Source organism: Haplochromis burtoni, unplaced genomic scaffold, assembly GCF_018398535.1.
Source record: "Haplochromis burtoni strain Fernald_Lab_line unplaced genomic scaffold, NCSU_Asbu1 Contig_7, whole genome shotgun sequence".
In the NCBI taxonomy this organism is placed as follows: domain Eukaryota; kingdom Metazoa; phylum Chordata; class Actinopteri; order Cichliformes; family Cichlidae; genus Haplochromis; species Haplochromis burtoni.
This window is the reverse complement of record NW_024582368.1, coordinates 1,890,462-1,910,551: the sequence shown is the minus strand read 5'-3', so window position 1 is coordinate 1,910,551 and position 20,090 is coordinate 1,890,462. Positions and strand designations below refer to the sequence as shown.

Here is a 20,090-nt window from a genome sequence, read left to right as displayed (position 1 = left end):
TGTAATGGAAGCCATTTAAGCAGTCAATGATATCCCCCTTCCTGCCCCCTCTCTGTTAAGCCAACTTCTTCCAAGAGAAGAGCATATCAAATGGGCTTTAGTCTCAACAGCTTGGAGGCAGAACAACTCAAACATGCCCTGCAGAGAGAAAGCTCTATGTCAAAAAATCACAGTCGACCAAAACCAAGCCTTTAGTTTAACGTTCACACGAATCACAGTGTTCCAGATCTTCTAGCTTGAAAGTGCCTCGTTTTGTTTGGATTTTTCAAAAAGACTTGATTATTGCTTTTTGTTAATTTGAACTGAAAAGCAAAGCGACTTCCTCATCGGGAAGACTTCCATCCTCAACCTCTGGCTGTACACCAGATATGAGGACAGAGGGGGGGGTGGAGGATGGATGGAAGGATGCTAGACAAGAGGACAGGTGGAGATGGAGGGAGTAGGCAGATCCCCTCCTCCCCTGGATGTGTGTGTGTGGGTCACAAGCCAAAAGAGATGCTGCAGCCCAAAAGGGAGGGTAGCTCTACCTGAATCACTCTGACATCTCCTGCAGGTGCTGGTTTCTGTGGGGTTCAAATTACACATTTTTAAATGTGGCAGAGTTATGAGAATCAGAATAAACACCAAACATAATGCAGTATGACGGCTAGATCTGAGCAGAAGGTTGAAAGTGCTGGAGGATCTCCGTGCTGCCACCAAAAACACTCTTTATTATGTTTTTAATGTATCCATTTGCAGGTAAGCTGAGCTTGACTGAGACTCCCTGCAAAGATTCACATTTCCTGCCATAGTATTTATTGCAGATTTAAATGGTCGCTCTGATGCAATAGATATTTTCATTATGTGTGCCATATATAATATATTAAACTACAAAAGCCAAGCCAATCCTTTGTATATAACACATATGCACCCTAAAATGCTCGTTCAGTAAAATCAAAATATACGTTTTGGTTAATCTACAGGTTATTTACTGCTTGTTTAACCAACCAAAAGTCCAAAACCTTAAAATAGTTGGTTTACAGGGACATGCAACTTAAATAGTTGCGGACTCGTTTTGCTTCCCTTAAATCTTTCGTGCGGGGAAATCTTCATGCTTGCTTTGGTTACATTTGCTATAACTGGGAGTATGAAAATCAGGTGACTTGCATCAGATGCAACAGAGCATGTCCTCCATAAACTTCTCAGCCGTGGGGGGCGGGATGTCACCAGCATCCGTCCGTGATCACACAGCCACAATCCACAATAAAACAAAATGCACTGTTGCACTCAAAGGAATCTGGAAACAAGCATGCTCGCATACAAGGACAGAAAAGCAGCTAAAGTAAATATGAAATCTGCGGTCTGTGCTGGTGAGCAAACAAACACATTCGGTCTCTTGGCGTCAGGGAAGATGTGCTTAAACAGTAAAGCACCTCGAATAGCTCGAAAGAACATCAGAGAGGAGCAAGCTGTGAATGAACTGCTCTTATCAGCCACGTGCAGCTCGCCACCACTGGAGGGAACGAGCAAATATCACATGCTTAATTATAACTAGACACGCTACTTGTCTCAACTTCCACAATGAGTCTTTCATCTCACACTGTTGTTGCTTCAATGAAATCATTAGGGTGAAAAACACAATCAGAAATTCTGAGATTTCCCGCGGCTGCTCTTTCATAATCTAAGACAATGATTAAAAAGTGATGAAATTCCAGCTACGGAAGCTGGGTTTTTTGTTTTTTTGCACATGAATCAGTAAACAGCGATTTCACGAGGAGCGGCCATGAGAGGCCATCAGCACACCTCGACTAGATGGGGGAAGTCAACGGCAAGAATGGAGAATTTCACTGTTTCCTGAAACACTTCCTGCTGTCCTGCCCTATTGCTCCTCCCCCACTGATCATATCAATACCCGGCATCGGCTTGTCCTGCCAGAAATCCCTTGCTCAGATTCTCCAGTCATAAATCGAACGCTGTTTCGCTCGGGCCACACTTGCTCGTGGTGGGTGGAGTGACACATGTAAGGCATGGTAATGATTCACAGAAAAGAAAAAAAATGGCAAAACAAACTGCAAAAACAAAGTAGGCCACACACACACACACACACACACACACAAACACATCCAGTTCAAATGTCAGGAATGAGTCACTAAACAGCCTGATGGGAAGTACTCAGAGTGCACTCACTGGAGTTCACCAAAGTGTGTGGAGTAAGTGATACAAACAAAGCGCTGGAGTCAGAGAGAAAGGAGGAAGGCTAGAGGGGGAGAGCGGCTGCATGTGGCTGCGAGGTTGAGGATGCAGACGGTTTCAGTGGTTTACACCCTGCTCAGGCTAACAGGAAGTGCTGCAGCGCCACTACCGCTAGCTGGAAGTCATATTGTGCCATAATATAAATATGTATATTTCTTTCTTTTTTTTTAACCGCCGGTCAGTGAATGGTTACGATATTGTTTACAAGAGCCATTTGCTAATTAACTTGTCAGTTTTAAGGTTAGATTAAACACTGATTGAATCCCCTGCAGCGCCCTCGTGTTTTTATTGCCTGGCTGCCCTTTGCTCATTCAAATTCTGTTACCCTTTAAAAGACGCACAGCTGACAACACGGCGGACATTAAACACTTTTCAGCATCACTGAAAGACTGAAAGAAAAAAAGAAAAACTAAACCAGGCCTTTCTGTGCACTCATCCAACTGCATTGTCCTTCCATGACTACACTCTACACCCCCTCCTTCCTCCTCTCTCTTCTTCTCTCCTAATGAGTGGACAAGCAGACAGGCTCTGGCTCCAAGCACAGGTCAACAACTTAAAAAAAGAATCCACAATGGAAAAGTGGGTCATCTTTTCCTGACTGAAAGAGGGACACTGACGCACGTACTCCTAACACCAACATGAGCACGACCTCTCTTACATTTCATAAATCTGAAGGATTTTACTAGCTATACGATGCTGCATAGCCACCAGGGCTCATACAATCATAGTGTAGCATTGTAGCATTTCTATAATTGTAATGTTAAACTGACAACCCTAAATCCTAACTCAAAATAAAACTTAAAACAACCTAAGTGTAATGCACTGCGAAGTGTGTGTTTGCACACACGAAACAGGCAGTCAGTGTAACCCCTATGACAGAACAGCATGTAGGTCAACCTGTGGTCAGCTGATCTCTTCTGATCCTCTCTGGTGCGAGCGACCGGTGTGTTACACTACTACAAAGCTAGAAGCCCGTATTATTAAGCCTGAAATGCACAAATGTCAAGGCACAGCTGAAATGATTATTCCTATTTTAAATGTACTAAAATAACACACTTTAAAGAAACACTGCAGCTAATTGTTGCTTTTTCTTCTTGTATCAATCATAGATCAAAAGCAGTTGCTCAACTGGCCTCTGCTAACCCCCTGATCATCCGCTATGCATACAAACACACTCGCTTAATACGCCAAATAGTTCTGTGCTAGAGAGGCACGTGGAGGGGGGAGCGCACACACACACAGACACACACAGACACACACACTCTCTCTCTGACACTTACCCAGAGCCGGGCAAAGTCCCTGCACATCTCATCTCATTCCCTTCATAGCGCAGAGAAAAGACTCAAGTGTCACAAATGCTCCTGTTTCTGCAGAGGCCAGTGGCAACTCTCAAAGCTTTTTGCTGCTTCCAAGCCTCCTGTGCCTGTGCCTTATCACTCTCACTCTCTGCACAGATCTCTCACTCTGCTCACTCTTTTCTTACTTCCTCTGTCCTCTCCTGTCTTTCTCCCTTCTCTCCCTCTCGCTCTCTTTTCGCTTTCTTTCTCCTTCCTTGCTCTCTGATCTGTCTTTTTCCCTTGTCCAGCGTCTGCACAATGCACATCAATTATTCAGAGGCAGTCTCCCAGTTTCTCCAGCTTATCCAATCAGAGCAGGGCTCTGCACTAATGGGCTCCTGCTGTACCTGCTACCGGCTCCAACACACTCTTGAGACAGCAGAGAGGAGGAGGAGGAGGGGGGGTGGATAGACAAGAGGGAGCAGTGGAGGAGGGAGGATGAGAGGAAGAGATAAAGACAGCGAGGCGACGCAGACAAACAGGACTAGCGATAGAGACGGCAAGATATTTGCAGCGCTTCTCACCTCAGTTGTAAGGTGCCGTTATTGATGTGTAGGCTCTAGCTCTCCATTGCTCTGTCTCTCTAAGCTGTTACACAGTTCACTGTGGAACACACACATGCATGATCCAGCAATGTGACTGCCATTTGTCAGGAAGGGCAAAGAAAACCAGAAGAAAAAAAACAAAACAAAAAAACCCTGCAAGCTCAGATTGCAAACTTGCATAAATGGGTGGAGCTTAAAACGCTGGCTGGAAGCCTACACACGAGGAAGGAAGTGGGAGAAGAAAAAAGATCAATCTTTTCAAAGACAGACAAGAAGTAAGTTATCGGGCTTATCAGAGAGGGGGACTCCTGCCCGCAGGACAATAAAATCTGACAGCGGTCACTTTGCGCATCCAGCTAAGAAGACACACCAGAGACTAGCAGAATATCTGAAGCAGATGAATAAAAATGCGAGGCACACAAGGGTGAATCTGAGTTCATTGTCTTTGCGCGCCCACCTCTTAATAATGAACAGGAAAGACCTAACCCGACGTTGTTCTCGCTGCCCTTACCTAAATGCTAAGATGGGGCCGCACAGTCAAATAAAGAAGAGGGAAAAGCCCACGGGCCTCGTGACAGCTGAGAGAAGTTTTTCTTTTGTGTGGTTTTTGTGCAGCGTACGCAGTCATTAACAGTTTCACAAATGTCCCACGCATAATCGAAACGCACAGACACAACAGAGGCATTGTTGGCCAGAAATATAACTTTAAAAGGGTGTGTCGAAAGCCCCTGGGGGGGAGATGATGGTGGGGGTGTTGGCTGAGGTCCTGAGATGTGGGTGCCAGATCAGTCAACCCTGAACAAAAGGAGGATTTAAATCATTTGCTCATCCGGTTTTGACAAGAACAAAGTCTTCTGTGTGTGTGTGTGTGTGTGAGTGTGTTGAGTACAACTGCACTGTCCTGTCAGCTGGGATATTACTAAAATGAATTCGCTTGTAACTGTATAAACCAAACCAATTAAGGAGTGTGTGATAGAGGGCCCAATCAGCCAGAGGCAGCAAATGCAGCTTCCATAATAAGTGTTTCCCCGTGAGTTTTATTTCTATAAAATTAATAGTAAAGTTCTGAAGGTAGTTTTGGGGGTTGCATCATCTAAAATGAACCACTGGAGAGTGTCAGAAGAGAGGCCCGTCTGCTAAAAATAAACCCAGTTTCCTGTTAATAATTCAGAGCCCTGCACTTACTCAGCAGTAATTAAATATAAAAGTCTGTAAGGTTGATTGGGTCAGTAACAAAGGATGCCTACACCTTCCTCTAGTTGTACATACACATGCACGACTCAAAGATGAAAAGAAAGACAGGCCGAGAAAATCAATCAGGTGAAAGTAAATTGAAGCAGATAAGTGGAAGACATGTCAGATTGTTGTAGGCTAAGAGAAGAAAGACAAGGGTTTGTGTCTACGCACAGGCGCTCACACAGTGTGCCTACACAGAGGCTAATAGGAGGACTCATTCTCTTGCAGTTCTTGTTAAAGTGAGGGAGTTTACTGGCTAGTGAAGTGTGTGTTTTCACAGGACATGGGGGTGAGTTACAGCCACACCCTGGAAGTTTTCTGTCACTGTTGACACAGCAGAGCGGCTGTTTTCCTGATCTGAGCTCTGAGCGTGCTCCGCTGACTGACAGAGAAACACCAGCTTTGCCAATAAATTTCATAAATGTCAGATGCGAGTGGGTGGAAGGGACTCCACCAGCCACCTCCAACAAAGCCTTCTCATCATCGTTTCCTCTTTTTTTCTCAAATACTCGTTCTTAACCAGCTGAATCAGGGAAACTACCCTAACATGCAAAACACAGTGCAACACACTGATCACTTGTGTAGATATTAGTAGATCTAAAATCGCCCACTACACCAATGATAATGCAGTTAGTAGTTAGTTTATGCTCTGCTATGCAGACATATCCATTAAAGCCCAACAGATATAGGACTTTTAAAACCGATACTGATATTTGGTGATTTTTAAGCTAACCGATAGTTTGATATATTAGCTGATATTTTTTTTCTTTCAGACACATTAAACATAAACAGATTTCATTAACATTTGCTATGCGTAGTTACTTATTTACTTGTTTACGCTTGTGCTTGTATTTATGGCATTGCTAACATGGGTCGTGGAAGATTCAAAGCGCCCTCTGGTGGGCAAACAATGCAACGTCAACACTCGTAACATGGTTGAAGGGTGTTTCTCCCACCTCGTCTTTGTATATAAATTTTCATTTATCTGCTGTTATAAGTGCAGACACAGACAGATTAATATCAGCCAGTAATCTCTACCCACCTATACAATTGTTGGGCTCAAGCAAAAAATGAAAAAAAGTCTATGTGTCAGGTACAACTTTGTAAGTAAGAAGCTTAATAAGAAGCATATCTCTTTAGCATGCATTTAATTAATCCAGACAAAGCAGGTATGCGTCACCATGGCAACCAAGTGACCATAGCTTTAAAACATTGTATTTTAATCCAAGGCACAATCTTTTTCTAAACCCAACCTCACAGTTTTAAACCATAGCTCTAACCCAGTAGTTTTAATGTCCAAACTTATTCAGGAAACTATTTTTAAATAATAACTTATTATTTTACAAACTTTTGTGAGACTGTGCAAGTGTATCTCTGTGAAACAGACAAACAGAGAGGAGAGAAAGGAGAGGAGACACAGGTCATGTGAACATGATGTACTTGAGTTTATGACTTGTTATGCACAGCTTTCCAACAAGTGCACATCCATCTAAATTCTCTGGTTGAGATGAAAGCTTTGTTTAGTTCTAACCTTGAGCACCTAGCCATTGTCCCGTGTTCTCCTGGCAACGGTGGTTCTTGTTTTTGCGTTTTCCCCTCCGCTGACTGGAAAAGCACCTTTTCTGTTTTACTGACTTCTCCTTTCACAAACTAAGCAGGAGGAAAAAACCTACTGCTTAAAACTTCAGCACCGGGAACCAGTATTGTGAGTGAGACTTGCTAGTACAGGAGAGCAGGCTACAGGAAAGCTGCTGAAGGAGGGGGTGGGGACTAGTTTGCAAAATCATATATATATATTTATAGCATTACACGAAAGCTAGAGTTAAGTCTATGCCATGTTAAGGCCTGGAAAAAATGTTAAATATGTCATTTTAATGTATGCAGATAAGGTTTTACAGTTCGAATCATTGTTTGGATAGGGACTTTAATCTTCTGTGTAAATTACAATATCACTCGAGATTCCAGTCTAAATAACTATTACTTCTTTGAGTTAGACAAAGGGAAAACAAGCAGCAACCTGTGTGTATCTTAAACATTAAAGCTAAAAAAGCTACCATTCCAGGGAGGAGCCGCCTCTAATCCAGGGCATGTCGAGTCACGCTGGAAACATATACACATTCAAAACAATCCAAGTCACACTTCAGATGTAATCCGAGTACAAACAACAGGAGGAGATATTTTCAAGGAGATGAGGTGACAAGCTGATAACTGCAGACAACTAAAGCTGATCTTGGTGACAATTTGTGAAGCTTTTCCTTCATAAAAGGAAGATAACTAACTCTTTATGAGTTTATATTTAGAGTAGCAGATTCACTGAAAAAGGCAGCAGAAAAAGCTTCGACAGATTTTGTGATTAATCTAATTTCTTATGTGTTGTGTTTTGTGCATTTGTAAGGCGGAAAGTGTGCCTCTATCATCTAATGAACCTCTGAGGTGTAAGCGTATTTGTGCTAGACTACAGATTATTGGGTGTAAAACATAAACACAGATTTACTTAAGTTTATTTTTCTTTAAACCTGAGCTTATAGCATGCCTACTCCAAAAAATAAAAAATAAACATGGAGCAAAACATCAGTGCTAACAATCCTACTATGCTAACAGCAGTAATGCTGTGTATCTTTGCTGGTTCTGAGAGTTAACAGTGCTAATGCTACGTTGCCTAACAGCAGATAGGTCTCTTCTCTGGCTGATTCCAGATTAGAGCAACATACTAATCCCCCAGGCTTCACTGCAGGGTCACAATCTCCAGACAGCTCATCGTCAGCTGCCTGCTGTTGCTGAAAATCTTTCTACTTCACTCGACAGATCTCACAGTCAGCAATTTATACTTTCATACTGTGCAACTATGCCTTTGTACTTTGTTCATGGGTTCAATTACTTGCAAGACACTTAATTGAGACACACAAAAGAGTTTATGTAAATATTAAAATGCAAAATCAGCCTTCTTGGAAACCTAAAAGTTTAGTGATTAGTTTCTAATATGTTCACTCAGCATTTATTTGCATTCATTCTACAGTCATTTGTGGCTTCAGTTTTAAAAAAAACCCACACAAATATAATTTTAAATGTTTTTGTTGAACTGCTCTAATGGACGGTAGGGATAATTGTTTTATCAATTTCTTATTTGACTGATGCTTTCAAAGAAAGTGTCAGTGTGATTGATCTGCAGTCTGCCTCCATCCCTGAGGAGCCTACAGATAGCATCCCAGACTCCTTGGCCCTTGTCTGGGCTCTCAGGTGTCAGATTCACAGGCTTCTGTCGCCATGCAGACTCCAAGAACATTGTGCAGGAGCTGCACAATTAGACACACACGCATGCATAAATGCACGTACATACACACGCGCGCGCAAGGCAGGTGAAAAGACACAAACGACCACACAGACAGCCAACACTTCTCTACATCTCTTTCTGAGCGCATGGATGTATCTTTGATTTCATGCACACATCTTGTCTCCGCTGTCATCCCTTTGTCTGGCTTCTCAGACAGACGTCCTTGTAAGGGAGCTAAGACGGACGCTCAGTGAGTAAGATCTGCCCTGAGTCATATCTGCTTCCCACCCCAGCAGCCTGTCTGCCCTGTTTAATGGCTGGCTGCATCATATCTCACATCCCTCCCCCAACCTCGCATAATTACACTATAGTACCCATTTGTCTCCTGTACATAAACAGCTCTTCCTGAAACCCTCGTGCTGTCTTCTATTAGATCCCAGAACCATCAGCAGGCCTGAAGATGATTCTGACTGTCAGTCGGGCCCAGCCCAGCCCAGCCAGGCAGCCTGCCAGCCAGTCCGTGCCATGGCCTGGACAACAATCATATTATCCCAACGCAGGAACACAGAGAGAGACAGAGAGAGAGAGAAACACAACAATCAATAATGTACAATGACGTCTGTCTGACCACTTAAGTTCCCCCCAACAAGATGCTTCCCGCCACAACTGAAAGCTGATATTCACCCTTAGCAAATGTTCATATCACGGACACTTTGGACAAAAAAACAAAACAAAGCAGAAACTCCCTTCTGTACATTTAACTGCAACACATTTAACTGTAGCCTGTATGAGGAATTATGGGATAAGATTTCAAAACCGTTACTGACATAACTGCAGTTCCTGTTTTCCGACAAATGACACACGTTTAACTTGTCAGAAAAACAAAGAAACCAGACAAAATATTTGACTCTTATTATTCCTACTCATGCAACCGCCGAATAAAGGTTTATCTGTGCTCTGACTGGCTGACAACAGCTTTGTCAGGTTTCTGTCAGGCAGAGCGAGTGGTCCAGCACACATCAGCGACACCTCTCCAGCCATCCATCTCTTTCTCTCTCTCTCTCCTCTCTCTCCCGCCTCTGCATGTTTCACTTTGACAAATGTACAAGAACAGGCAGCTCCTGCAGGACTGTGGGAGGCGGAGAGGCGGGGAGGGGAGGTATGGATCGGGGGAAATTGGATTTGATAGATAAATGTCTGAGGATAGCATTACTGCTCACTCTTTCTCTTTTGGCTTCATGTGTATGTGCGTGTAGGCTGCACGCACGCAGTGCGGAAACACTGTTGAGTGGACTCTTTTTCTCAGGCTACCTCTCAGACGGCTCATCTCAATAGCACATCAATGTTTAATGGGAACTAAAAATAACTTCACATTATAATGCTCCATGGACTTTTTGTGTGATGTTTGTGGTTGCTGGTAGAAATCAACCAACCACAGATTCATGGTGACTTTAACAGACATTTATTTTCTTTTTATTTATTGAAACTATACAGTTATTTAATTAATAAGCTAAACTGTCTGTTAGCATAAGACTTTAAGATGTGATTTTATGATATGTGACTTGTTTTGTATATAAAGAAAAGTTGTTGTTTTTAAGTGATGGGTCTTACCTGCAGATTTAGGAGTGAATTTGTCCCTGTTGGCAGCACATACAGCCAGCAGCCTGTAGCCCAGGTCCAAGTCAAACCCCTGCTGAGCAGCAACACGACTCACCACCTGGAGAAAGAGCAGCGGATTGTGAGTATAGCTGCTGTCTATCTATCAAAAGTCCCCAAGTTGAATTTCTAAATATTCTCGACTGCTGAATTTATTAACTGTGCTCATATTTTGAGCCACTTTTGTAAATAAACTTCATTTCTCTTCAGAAAGAGTGAACGCTCACACACAAATACACACACGAAAAGACAGATAGTAAGATTAATGTGGAGTCTGCAGTCTGGCTCGCTCCAATGATCCACAGTTGGGACGAGTTTGATGACTGTATCCTCCTCCAAGAGAGGCGAGAGTGCCAAACCACAGTCACTCTGCAGAAGGAGCAGAGCTTATGAAGGGTCACCTGAAACAAGTCTGCACTGACCAGGAAGTGAACTGGCCAGAGCGCGACACCCAGCCAGCCGGAGCGTGAGTCAGATGTCCAACCAGATGAGGAGAATGTGGGACTTTTTCATAGTGCTAGTAACTTTTTCTTTTTTATGAGATCATACTGAAAAGTGCAGGCTTTGTTGAATCTATATGCAACAGAGGAAATACTATGTAATTCTGACTGCGCAGAGCCCAATATAAACACACATTCACTAGGAGTTCCCCTGTACTCGCTACCAGGCATCCACCACCCAACTAAAAAAATCAAACAATAAATAAAAAGATCACAAGGTGATGGTGCATTACCAGCTGCTGGCCGGATATTACATTGCCCCAGATGTTCTATGAGTGGCTCAAATGAAAACAGGAAGGTATGCAGTTCCAGGGGATGTCCAGACTAACCTCTGGATAGTCTGCAGAACTGTCTGCTCTGAAAGCACCTGAAATAATAGGTATTGGGGTATTTTTCTGTCGATTCAAGCTTAAGTTAGCGGGTAAATATGTCTAAGTTTTTCTAATCCATCTACTATTAAAACACAAAATTGGAATAGTTTGCACGTTTCTATCCAGTTATGCTTTTACTGCTCTGCCAGTGTGTTTAGGATTATTGCCATGCTGAAAGATGAGGATCTTTGCTGCAATCAGAGGATCTCCAGATGGTAATGCATGGTAAATCAAAATCAGACTTTTCCATCATTTTAACAAGAACCCAAACACCACTGGGTGAAATGCAGCGCAAAGCCACGAGAGAGCCTCCACCGTGTTTAACAGATGCCTGTATACGCTCACTGCTGCACCTCTCTCCCAGTTTCCTCCATATATATTGATATAAAATTTCAAATTTGAGTTTGTCGCTCCATCAGACTGATTTCAGAACAGTCTTATGTAAAGTGGCATATCTCAGCCTGAAGAATGGCTTCTTGACAGTCGCCCTTCCACTGAGACCATTTATAATGAGGCTTCAGTGAACAGTAGATGGATGAACTGAAGGAGCAAATACATCTATTAGGTGGCAGGTTTTAAGCTAACAGTTTTTTGGGAATCATCTTATTGGTGCAAAAATACTTTATGCCTGCTAAGCTGTGTTAACTTTGGCATTTTTTTTATAGATTAAACAAAAAAAGGGAACAAATGATGTGTTTTTGCAACAGGATGCTAGTAACAAGGTGCCAAAAGCTACAACTTAAAACTGGTTCTTTGCTAAGTCGCCTGTTATATGTAGACACAACACTGATTCATCCTGTGAGTTAGGTTCCTTTTTTATGCTTGAATGATTCATAGGCCAGTGTTACAGGGGTAAGCACACTAAAAACCTTCCTCTTAAAATAATCATTTATAATGAGTAGACTTAAAATGAGTCAAAAAGCAGCCAATGTCCAAAGAAAGAAAGAAAATAAGTTTCTCAAAAACACTTTAAACAATTAGAAGCAAGTCTGGCTCCTTGGAAGCAAAACAAAAAAAGAGAGGTGGCTCGACACTTGTGCACAATACTGTAAAAAGCTTGGGAGGTGAAAAAAGAGAGAAAACTGGTGAAATGATGTCAATAATAGGGTTTATTTGATTGTTCCATTCAGGAGAATAAAATATGCAATTCTACACTTCCAGTGCAACTTGCATTATATCCATCTGAAGCTGCTCAGGACACATCAGGATTAAGCAAACTATTCTGACAAACGCTCAAATCATGTTGTTGTCAATGGCTTAATTTCCTGCGTGAGTGAGTCTGCCCTACAGTTTATACAAGGCAGGCAGCCAGTTACAGAGGCTAGCATAGATTCAACATGGATTTAACAGTGTTTCACCTCATAAGCCTTTTTCAGCTTAATCTCCCTCTGAGGATGTGCATCCAAGCACATATTTCTGTCAATATGAAAACAGCGCTGTGAGAGGTGCTGAAAGGGTTAGTAGGCCACTCACTTTCTTGTTTATCTATTTGCCAAAGAGAAAAGGAATCAGTTTTGTAGTTTATTTTTAACTGCTGTTGAAGTCATTCGTGAAAGACGGCTCCTTGTGAACTACGTGGGAGAATTTAGAAAACTGTGGAATCATATACAAAAATAATACATATGTCTGCATCCACTACATTACCGCCCACACATTTTGCATAAATATAAAGAAACAAACAAAACACAAAAAAACCACTACACCTGTCATGTAAAGTGTCATTCTAACAGTGGAATACTTGTTATTTGCGTCATCTCTTCCTGATTCTAAAGCCCCCGGGGAACAGGCGCATCCTCCACATGGAGCATGCGTTCAATTAACAGTCATGTTTAAATTTCTCTTTGGATCTCTGATACACAACCGGCATAGAGACAAAATCCTGAAAGAATGCACAGACTTGTTGCGTGTTTTAATTCTCCAGATAAGCAGCAGTTTGCTCCAAGTCTGACGAAACAATTTAGCTGATGGAAACCGCACCATGCTGAGAGGGATCTCAGTGGGGGGGCTCGATTGTATAGCTCCTTATCGGCCTTTAAGAGGCTTTTATTGTGATTTACACATTAATGAGCATTTGTCTGTTTGCTCACGTGAACGCTTGGACTGGGAACAGCGTTCTTTCAGTGCTGCAAAGGCTTATCTTTGCAATAAACACGTGAAACACGCAGGTCTTTGCTCTAAGGGCTCGCACACACGGCTGCGCATGTAAGTACGTGTGTGAGAGGTTTGTACACACCTGGTGAGAGCCAGCTCTCTGGCCCTGTGCCCAGATCGATGAGCAGCAGCTAGCGAACTGAAAGGCGATAGCCAGAGGTGACTGGGTAGTTACAAACCTCTTCATACCTCTTCTGTGTATGTGTGTGGTTTTGTGTGTGCACAGCACAATGTAGCAGCAGCTGACGACAACTTCTGTCAAGAGCCTAAGCAGCTAGATCACCTCTGGATCCAAATTACAACGTGCTATTAACAGCTTTGTAAAACAATCTGAAATATCTACACGAATATTACATGAAACTTGTGTATATATGATCCTAAACGTCGGCTAAAAGCCTCAGAGGTGGACACATCCATATCCAAATCTAATTACTGTTTTCCTTGTGTTCAAAAAAGTACCTGAAAAACTCAACAAAAACCATAATTAGTGTTTGCGTACCGTCAGACATCCCATGAGACTTTGCTCGAAAGGTCGCTGGAAGGCCCGGGGATCTCCACACCAGTCGAGCAGCTCTGTGGCCGCTGAGTGGAAGTTGGCTGGGTTCTGTAAGTGCTGTGCAAACAGACAGAAAGGAGACTGCTATTAGAGACAATGGGAAATAATGAGTGTTATTTTTTTCGCATTAAGTACAAATTGGAAAAACACTGAACCCAAGTAGTTTTGCAGCCTTGTTCTCCCCCCTTAAACTGCCTTGATTTAATGTCTTGTGTTTCTCCGCAACCCTGTGAGGACCTTGACTCTTTCCAATATACGCCCACTCAGGGCTCAGCCGCAATGTGGGAAGAAGATCACACCCATATCAACAATGATGCCAGTGTTTCTTGTTAATCTCTCTTGGCAACACCCATCCCTCACCCCCATGACCCACACAGCAACCAAATCTTTCCCTCCAATTCTCCTTCTCTCACTTCCCCTCATTCCCTGCCTGTTCTCAGTGTAACAGAGCCCAGGCACCATTACTCCACTGGCTGACTTGGCTGTGCACAAAGAAAACAACCTTGGTCCTGGCAGCTATGTGTGCAGACTCAATACGAGCCGTTGGTGTGTTGTCTAATCTCTTTGAGTCTCTGTCTGTCTCTCTCGCTTGTTCACTGAGGCCTGAAACAGTTGAGTCTTTTCTTCCCAGTGTCTGAAGGCTACTGAGGCTGGCAGGACACAATAAGCGGTTTTAAAATTGGGCTCCCTTTCTTCACGGCTCAGGAGGTTAATAGCTCTGAAATGGCGCAGAGCTGCAGCTCGTTCACTCGGCGAGATTGAGCCCACTTGAAAGCATTTATTATTCTCATCTAGAGCTGAAGCGTTATGTTTTGTGTGCTCTTGGAAAGAAGGTAGAACTATTGTCTTTAGGGGGCAGCAGAGGTGAGCATTTCTGAAAGGGCAGCTTTCTGGCAATGTGTGACAAAAGGGACTCCTCGTTGCAAATGCGACGTGTCAAGCCGGTGCCCGCCCACTGAGAAAATCTCTGAGAGCGTCCAACGATATCATGGGCTTCAAGAGAGGCCTTGAGTGACTCATCTTTTGTGATGTGAAGATTAGGCATTATAGAGTTAGTTGTAGACTCTCACAGGAGTCTGACTGATGACGAAGAAAAGGAGAAAGAGTGAGAGAAAGTGAGAGATGCTCTCGTCGAGGTTCAGTGAGAGGGAGGAGAAGAGCCTGCTCTAGATGAGTGATATAATCTGGCATTATTGCTGCTTGATGGGAGGCGTATCAACCTCCAGCGCGAGAGGAATCAGAACTAGCACAGCAGGGGCTGTCTGTCTAGATCTGAACTCACAGCTCCTCCTGCCGCAGCGCTCGCCACCAACTCTGCCTGACAACCTCGACTCTGGTGTGAGGGGGAGGACAGCGGAGTGAAACAGCTCAGCTGAGTTTCAGGAGGAGGATGGGGCCTGAGCTGTTCTTGTTGTTGTTTAGGGTTGGATGAGGACAAGAACTGGGAAGCGAGGGAGAAAGAAGAGCAGCTGCAGCAGTGATGGGGCTTTAACACACCAAGAGACAGACGTCTGACAGACTGTCCTCAGCGAGATGACGGACCGGTGTACTCCTCTTTTTAGGCCAGCAGTGGTTCAGGCTGTTCAGTGCTTACCTGGCTGCATGAAAAAAACACGACACAGAAAAGGGCATAACAGCTTGCTCTGTGCCAGCGTCTTTCCCCAAACCAAAACAACACCCTGCTAGCAGAGCTACCACAAGCTCAGCGCTCAATGACTAGCTCAGAGCCTTTGAAGTCAGGTTTACTACAAGCTCCATTACAGCAAAAGCTGAGGAGTACATAAAACAAACTACAATTAGTGCGTTTATTAAGCCAGACGTGTTAAATCCGCCTATTACAGGCTTATCGGTGACGCCAAGGAAAGTAAGCGAGGGGGATTTTAGACGTGAGCAGTGTCAGTTACTTCAAATTGTATTCACTTGAAATGAGCTGACGTTTCAAAAAACAGAGCCTTTCCAAGATTTGGTGTCGTGCAAAAGAGCCGAGGCGATCTGAGCCTGTTCAGATGGAGGTTATTATGAAAGGTGCGCAGGAGTTTAGGAGGGAACGCGGGAATAAGGGGGTGGAGGTGGGAGGTTCAACAATGGGTAAAGAGAAATTGCAAAAAATCACAAGCTAAGAAGCTCCATCATTCACTGAGTCACTCTAAGGCATGGTGTCATATGGATGTTTTCAGATATAAAGCATCACACCCACGTAGCATAAATGAATATGCCCACAGCCAGCCAGCTAGCCAACCAGTCTATGAGCTCTTGTAGACGATTAATCACAGGCAGAGGCGGTAGCCCTGGGTTATGTCTGTCTGTATATATGTGTGTCTATGAGGAGTCTCCTGAAAGCTGACAGTCAAAGAAGTATTTAAGCAAAACCACAACAAGGGTAGGCAAACGTCAAGAGTCAGGAACGTGAAGTAAGGGAACACAGGACCAGGAGAAGAAGGGAGGGGGGCTGTTATGTTGCTAGTCGCTTTGAAGTCTGTTCCTGTGTTAGCTGCCAGATTTGCCTCCCCCTCTCTCTCTCGCTCTATGACCCTGTGCAACTTGATCTGTGTGACTGGAGCTAATGGCCAGAAAAACTGATGCCCAAATAAGGTGCTGAGGGGAGAAAGTAATGCAGGAAGGATGAGGAAATGTACATTCTTCTGTCTTTGCCTCTAAAAACTGTGTCTGCAAAGGAGTAAAACAAGGAGGAGAGGGGGCTTCTACACACTGCTCTGCATACACACCTGTTTGATGCACTGCAGCCTGTCATTGGTCTGCTGGATGTGCCGGTCCATTGATGGTAACGTGTTCATCTTGACGTCTCTATCGGGACTCCATTAAAGAGCTCTTTTACTCTGTAAAAGAAGAGGATGGGGAGAAGTACAACTGTTACAACAGGTTTCTGTCAGGTCCCCCAGTGCGCGCAGAGTTTGCAGGCTGTAAATTTCAAACAGTAGCTCAAGAAATGTTTCAAACTGAGAAGCCAGCTTGTTTACGCGCTGACTCACTGAAGGGTTTGATCAGCCTCGAGCGCATATTTTTGGCAAATGCACGAAACTGAGATGTCCTGCAGCAGCAGCATTAATGACAAACGGAAACACGATGAAACTGAAAGGAAACTTTTGCAGCTTTTTTGCTAACTATGTGAGAAAAGTCTCACACTGCAAAAGAGAAAAGACAGCTGTTAGCAACCCTCAGAGCTGAAGTTATCATTGTGCCGTAGACAAACAAATCAAACAGAAGATAAGGTTCCTCTTTTTCTCTTTCTTTGCAACAACATGAACAATTGCCACCGTGCGTTCACTTTTCTGAGCATCTCAGAGAAATATGCTGAGATTTGGATTAATGGGTATCGTGCTGATTTGCCAGCGAAGCCCCCGTCCCTCACCATCCCTCTGTGTTTATCTCTATCAGTATTGGTCCGCCTCACATTCCTCCACACAAAAGGCCAACAGAGAAACCACAGGTGGGGGTGGAAAGCTGCTCAGCACTGATAAAGGGTCCCCCAAGATCCCCTGCTGCGAGAAACAGAGCGAAAGAACAAACACGATCGAAACACAGTGCTCAGCCTGAGAGTTTTCATCTGTAGCGCTCAGTCTTGTGCACCTATCTTAGAAAGAGCACAGCAATATGCACACACACTCTCTCTTACACACACACGCGCGCGCACACTCTCGCACTTAAGAGCATGTAAACACAAAAGCTTGAATTCTTCACTTTGATTAAACGTAAAGGTAAAACTTCAAAGCAACACTTTAAGAATAAGACTGTATTACTAATCCTCCGAGCTTAAGCATTACCAGATTAGAGTTACACAGAGTGCACTTACAAAGTCTTGAACATCACCAATACACTGCTTGCATGAGTAACAAGGAATTCTGGAGCAAATGTTGTGAAATGCCTGGCAGGGAAATGTCTCATCGCGCTGCACGGTGTGGGCGCTGACTGTCCTGAGGAAACTGCTAAATCTGTAGAGTGCGAGCCACAAAGTCACTCTGACTGTGCAAAACTTGACCCCTAACTTTGTGTGGCCTAATTCTGCCATGCTGCTGTGCCTCCCAGCGTCCAGCAGATGTCTCCCTCTCCTGCTGCTAACCAGCATGTCTCTTTTTATACACTACACCTGGAGCAAGTGGTCCAGAGAGGCCTCCTTTAAGCCCTGACAAGTGCTACAAATCCCCCTTCAGCAAGCAGGCAGCTCCACAGACCGCTAACAGGGCACGCTTCAGCCCAGCGCTGGCCGTCTGACCTTGTGGCTATTGATTAACTGTTTCTCCTCCAGCTCCCCTTCCTGCTGTCCCAACACATCAAGACTAGAAAGAAAAGAGGAGGGCCGGGGGCTTTGGGGTGGAGATAGCTACATATTTTAACCATCTTTCCCTCCTTCCCTCTGTTGCACTTTCACAAGGTCCAACACACACACACACCCTTCCCCTCCCCATCAACATACAGCTCTTTTGTTAGTCGATGAAAAGATGGGCCCTGAGGTTCTGAAAGGAAAATGAGGTGGAAATGTGACTGGTTGGCCAGGCTGCGCTCAGTCAGCGGCATTGTAACTGAGACTAGAAGCCAATTCACCTGACTGACCGACCGTCCGCGCTGTCAGACCACCCAGCAGCACACGCCCGTGTAATGTGTTGCATAACAGATGATGCTCCATTGTAGACGGAGCAGAACATCTCCCAGTTGCCCCACATCCTCACTCCTCCTCCTGTACTTTCAAAACAAAACACGCTAATCTGTTATCTGATCACTGGGAGGGGAAGCTAAATGTTTTACCGCAAAATGTTGAAATCTCTGCTCTCAGTTTTCCACAGATTCACTGATTAGGCTGGAAAAAAAAACCTTATGTGTGTGTCTTAGTGTAGCAGTTGACTTTTTCCCCCCTCCTTTCCAGAGTTATATTTTTCTGTTTTTGGGCAACTTCCATCATTGTTTGAGCATGCACAAGCCACAGACAGACCTGCTTAATCTTTATTGTCTTCCCAACATCTTAATCAGCAACAGTCAGCACTGCTTACCTGAGGTGCAAAGGAAAGCATTACACATCCAATTATGATGTGCATATTACGACCTCTCTACAAAAAAGCAGTGGGAGGATGCTGCTATGAATCAGTGCAGAGTAAGAGCAAAATATAAGCAGTGCTAACATCCAAGGAAGCTTGTGTTCTTTTTTTTGTTGTTTCCCTCCTTCTCTTTCTGTTTCTGAGCGAAAACGAGCTGGGAGAAACGGGGCAAGAAATAAGCAATCCTAAACAAAAGCACAGTGATATGAAAGGCCCTGAAGAATGGCAGGAAGAGGGCAAGAAGGGCTAGGCTCGGTAGAGAGAAGAGACAGAGAGAAACAAAAAAAGAGAGTGTTGAAATGATCTCTTCATTATCAACAGCAGCAGCACGCACGTGCACAGACACAGCGTACGATCGCTCATAGCGCGAGTGATTTCTCATTTCAGACAAATGACTACCACCTTTGTCAAGTGCAGCGAGCTTTGTGAATGTGATCGGTCGTTACACGGAGGCAGCTGTGCAGGAGCTTGTGACACATCGCAGTGCTGTGCATTGCGTGGGAGTACATTAGGAGCAGGGTTGGATGATATGGTTGCAATCAGCGCCTTGATAGGTCAATCACAGTATTCTCCAAAATCAATGCGCAAGCAGTGAGATGCTAATGAATGCAAAATTACCTGCGCAGACATCAGCTGACGTTACAAACTAAAACTGTAGAAACTGTGTGCTGTGCACTGATGAAAGAACAGGCCCCTTTGCTCCCTCGAGGGCCAATCTGACACTCACTTAAATAATCTGTTCACACACACTTAAAAAACAACTAAACGTGTTAAGCACATTTAAATATGTTATAGGTTCATAGCGTGCCAGTAATACATAATAATAGGTCCAAAGTTAGCTTTAACTCTGTGGTCACAGAGCATTACTCATAATCCCATATGACTTTTTGATGACTTGCTCATCATCTTTACAAAGGCTGCATTGTTTCTGTCAGTCACTGCAAGTCGGCAGTTGGGTCCTTACAATTCGCTTTTGTACTTTAGACAAAAGGATGTAAATGAGATGACGAATGAAAAGATTCATGTGCAAGATAAACTCTTTGTGGGAGTATAGCAGGACCTTATAATTTATTTTATTAGTTCTTAATTATAGCCTGTTGATAAATAATAGTGATGTAAAATTATCTGCCTTATTGAGGACCCAAACTTCTGTAGCTACGCAAGCTGTAAGTGCAACATGCTGTCGC

At 43.8% G+C, this 20,090-nt stretch overlaps 1 protein-coding gene across 9 annotated transcripts in view; it reads right to left on the bottom strand.

Moving 5' to 3' along the window:
• Positions 1–20,090, bottom strand: part of zmiz1a (zinc finger, MIZ-type containing 1a) — a 106,351-nt gene that overhangs the window by 16,286 nt on the left and 69,975 nt on the right. For 4 of the 9 annotated variants that reach the window (XM_005914037.3, XM_005914035.3, XM_005914033.3 and 1 more), the window contains 4 exons: positions 16,582–16,692; positions 13,799–13,912; positions 10,233–10,338; positions 528–563 (listed from right to left, as the gene is read on the bottom strand). In XM_005914037.3, coding sequence (XP_005914099.1) covers positions 528–563; positions 10,233–10,338; positions 13,799–13,912; positions 16,582–16,650 — 325 coding nt within the window. In that variant the 5' untranslated portion in view covers positions 16,651–16,692. The other 5 variants (XM_005914036.3, XM_042224314.1, XM_005914039.3 and 2 more) reach the window with 5 other exon arrangements.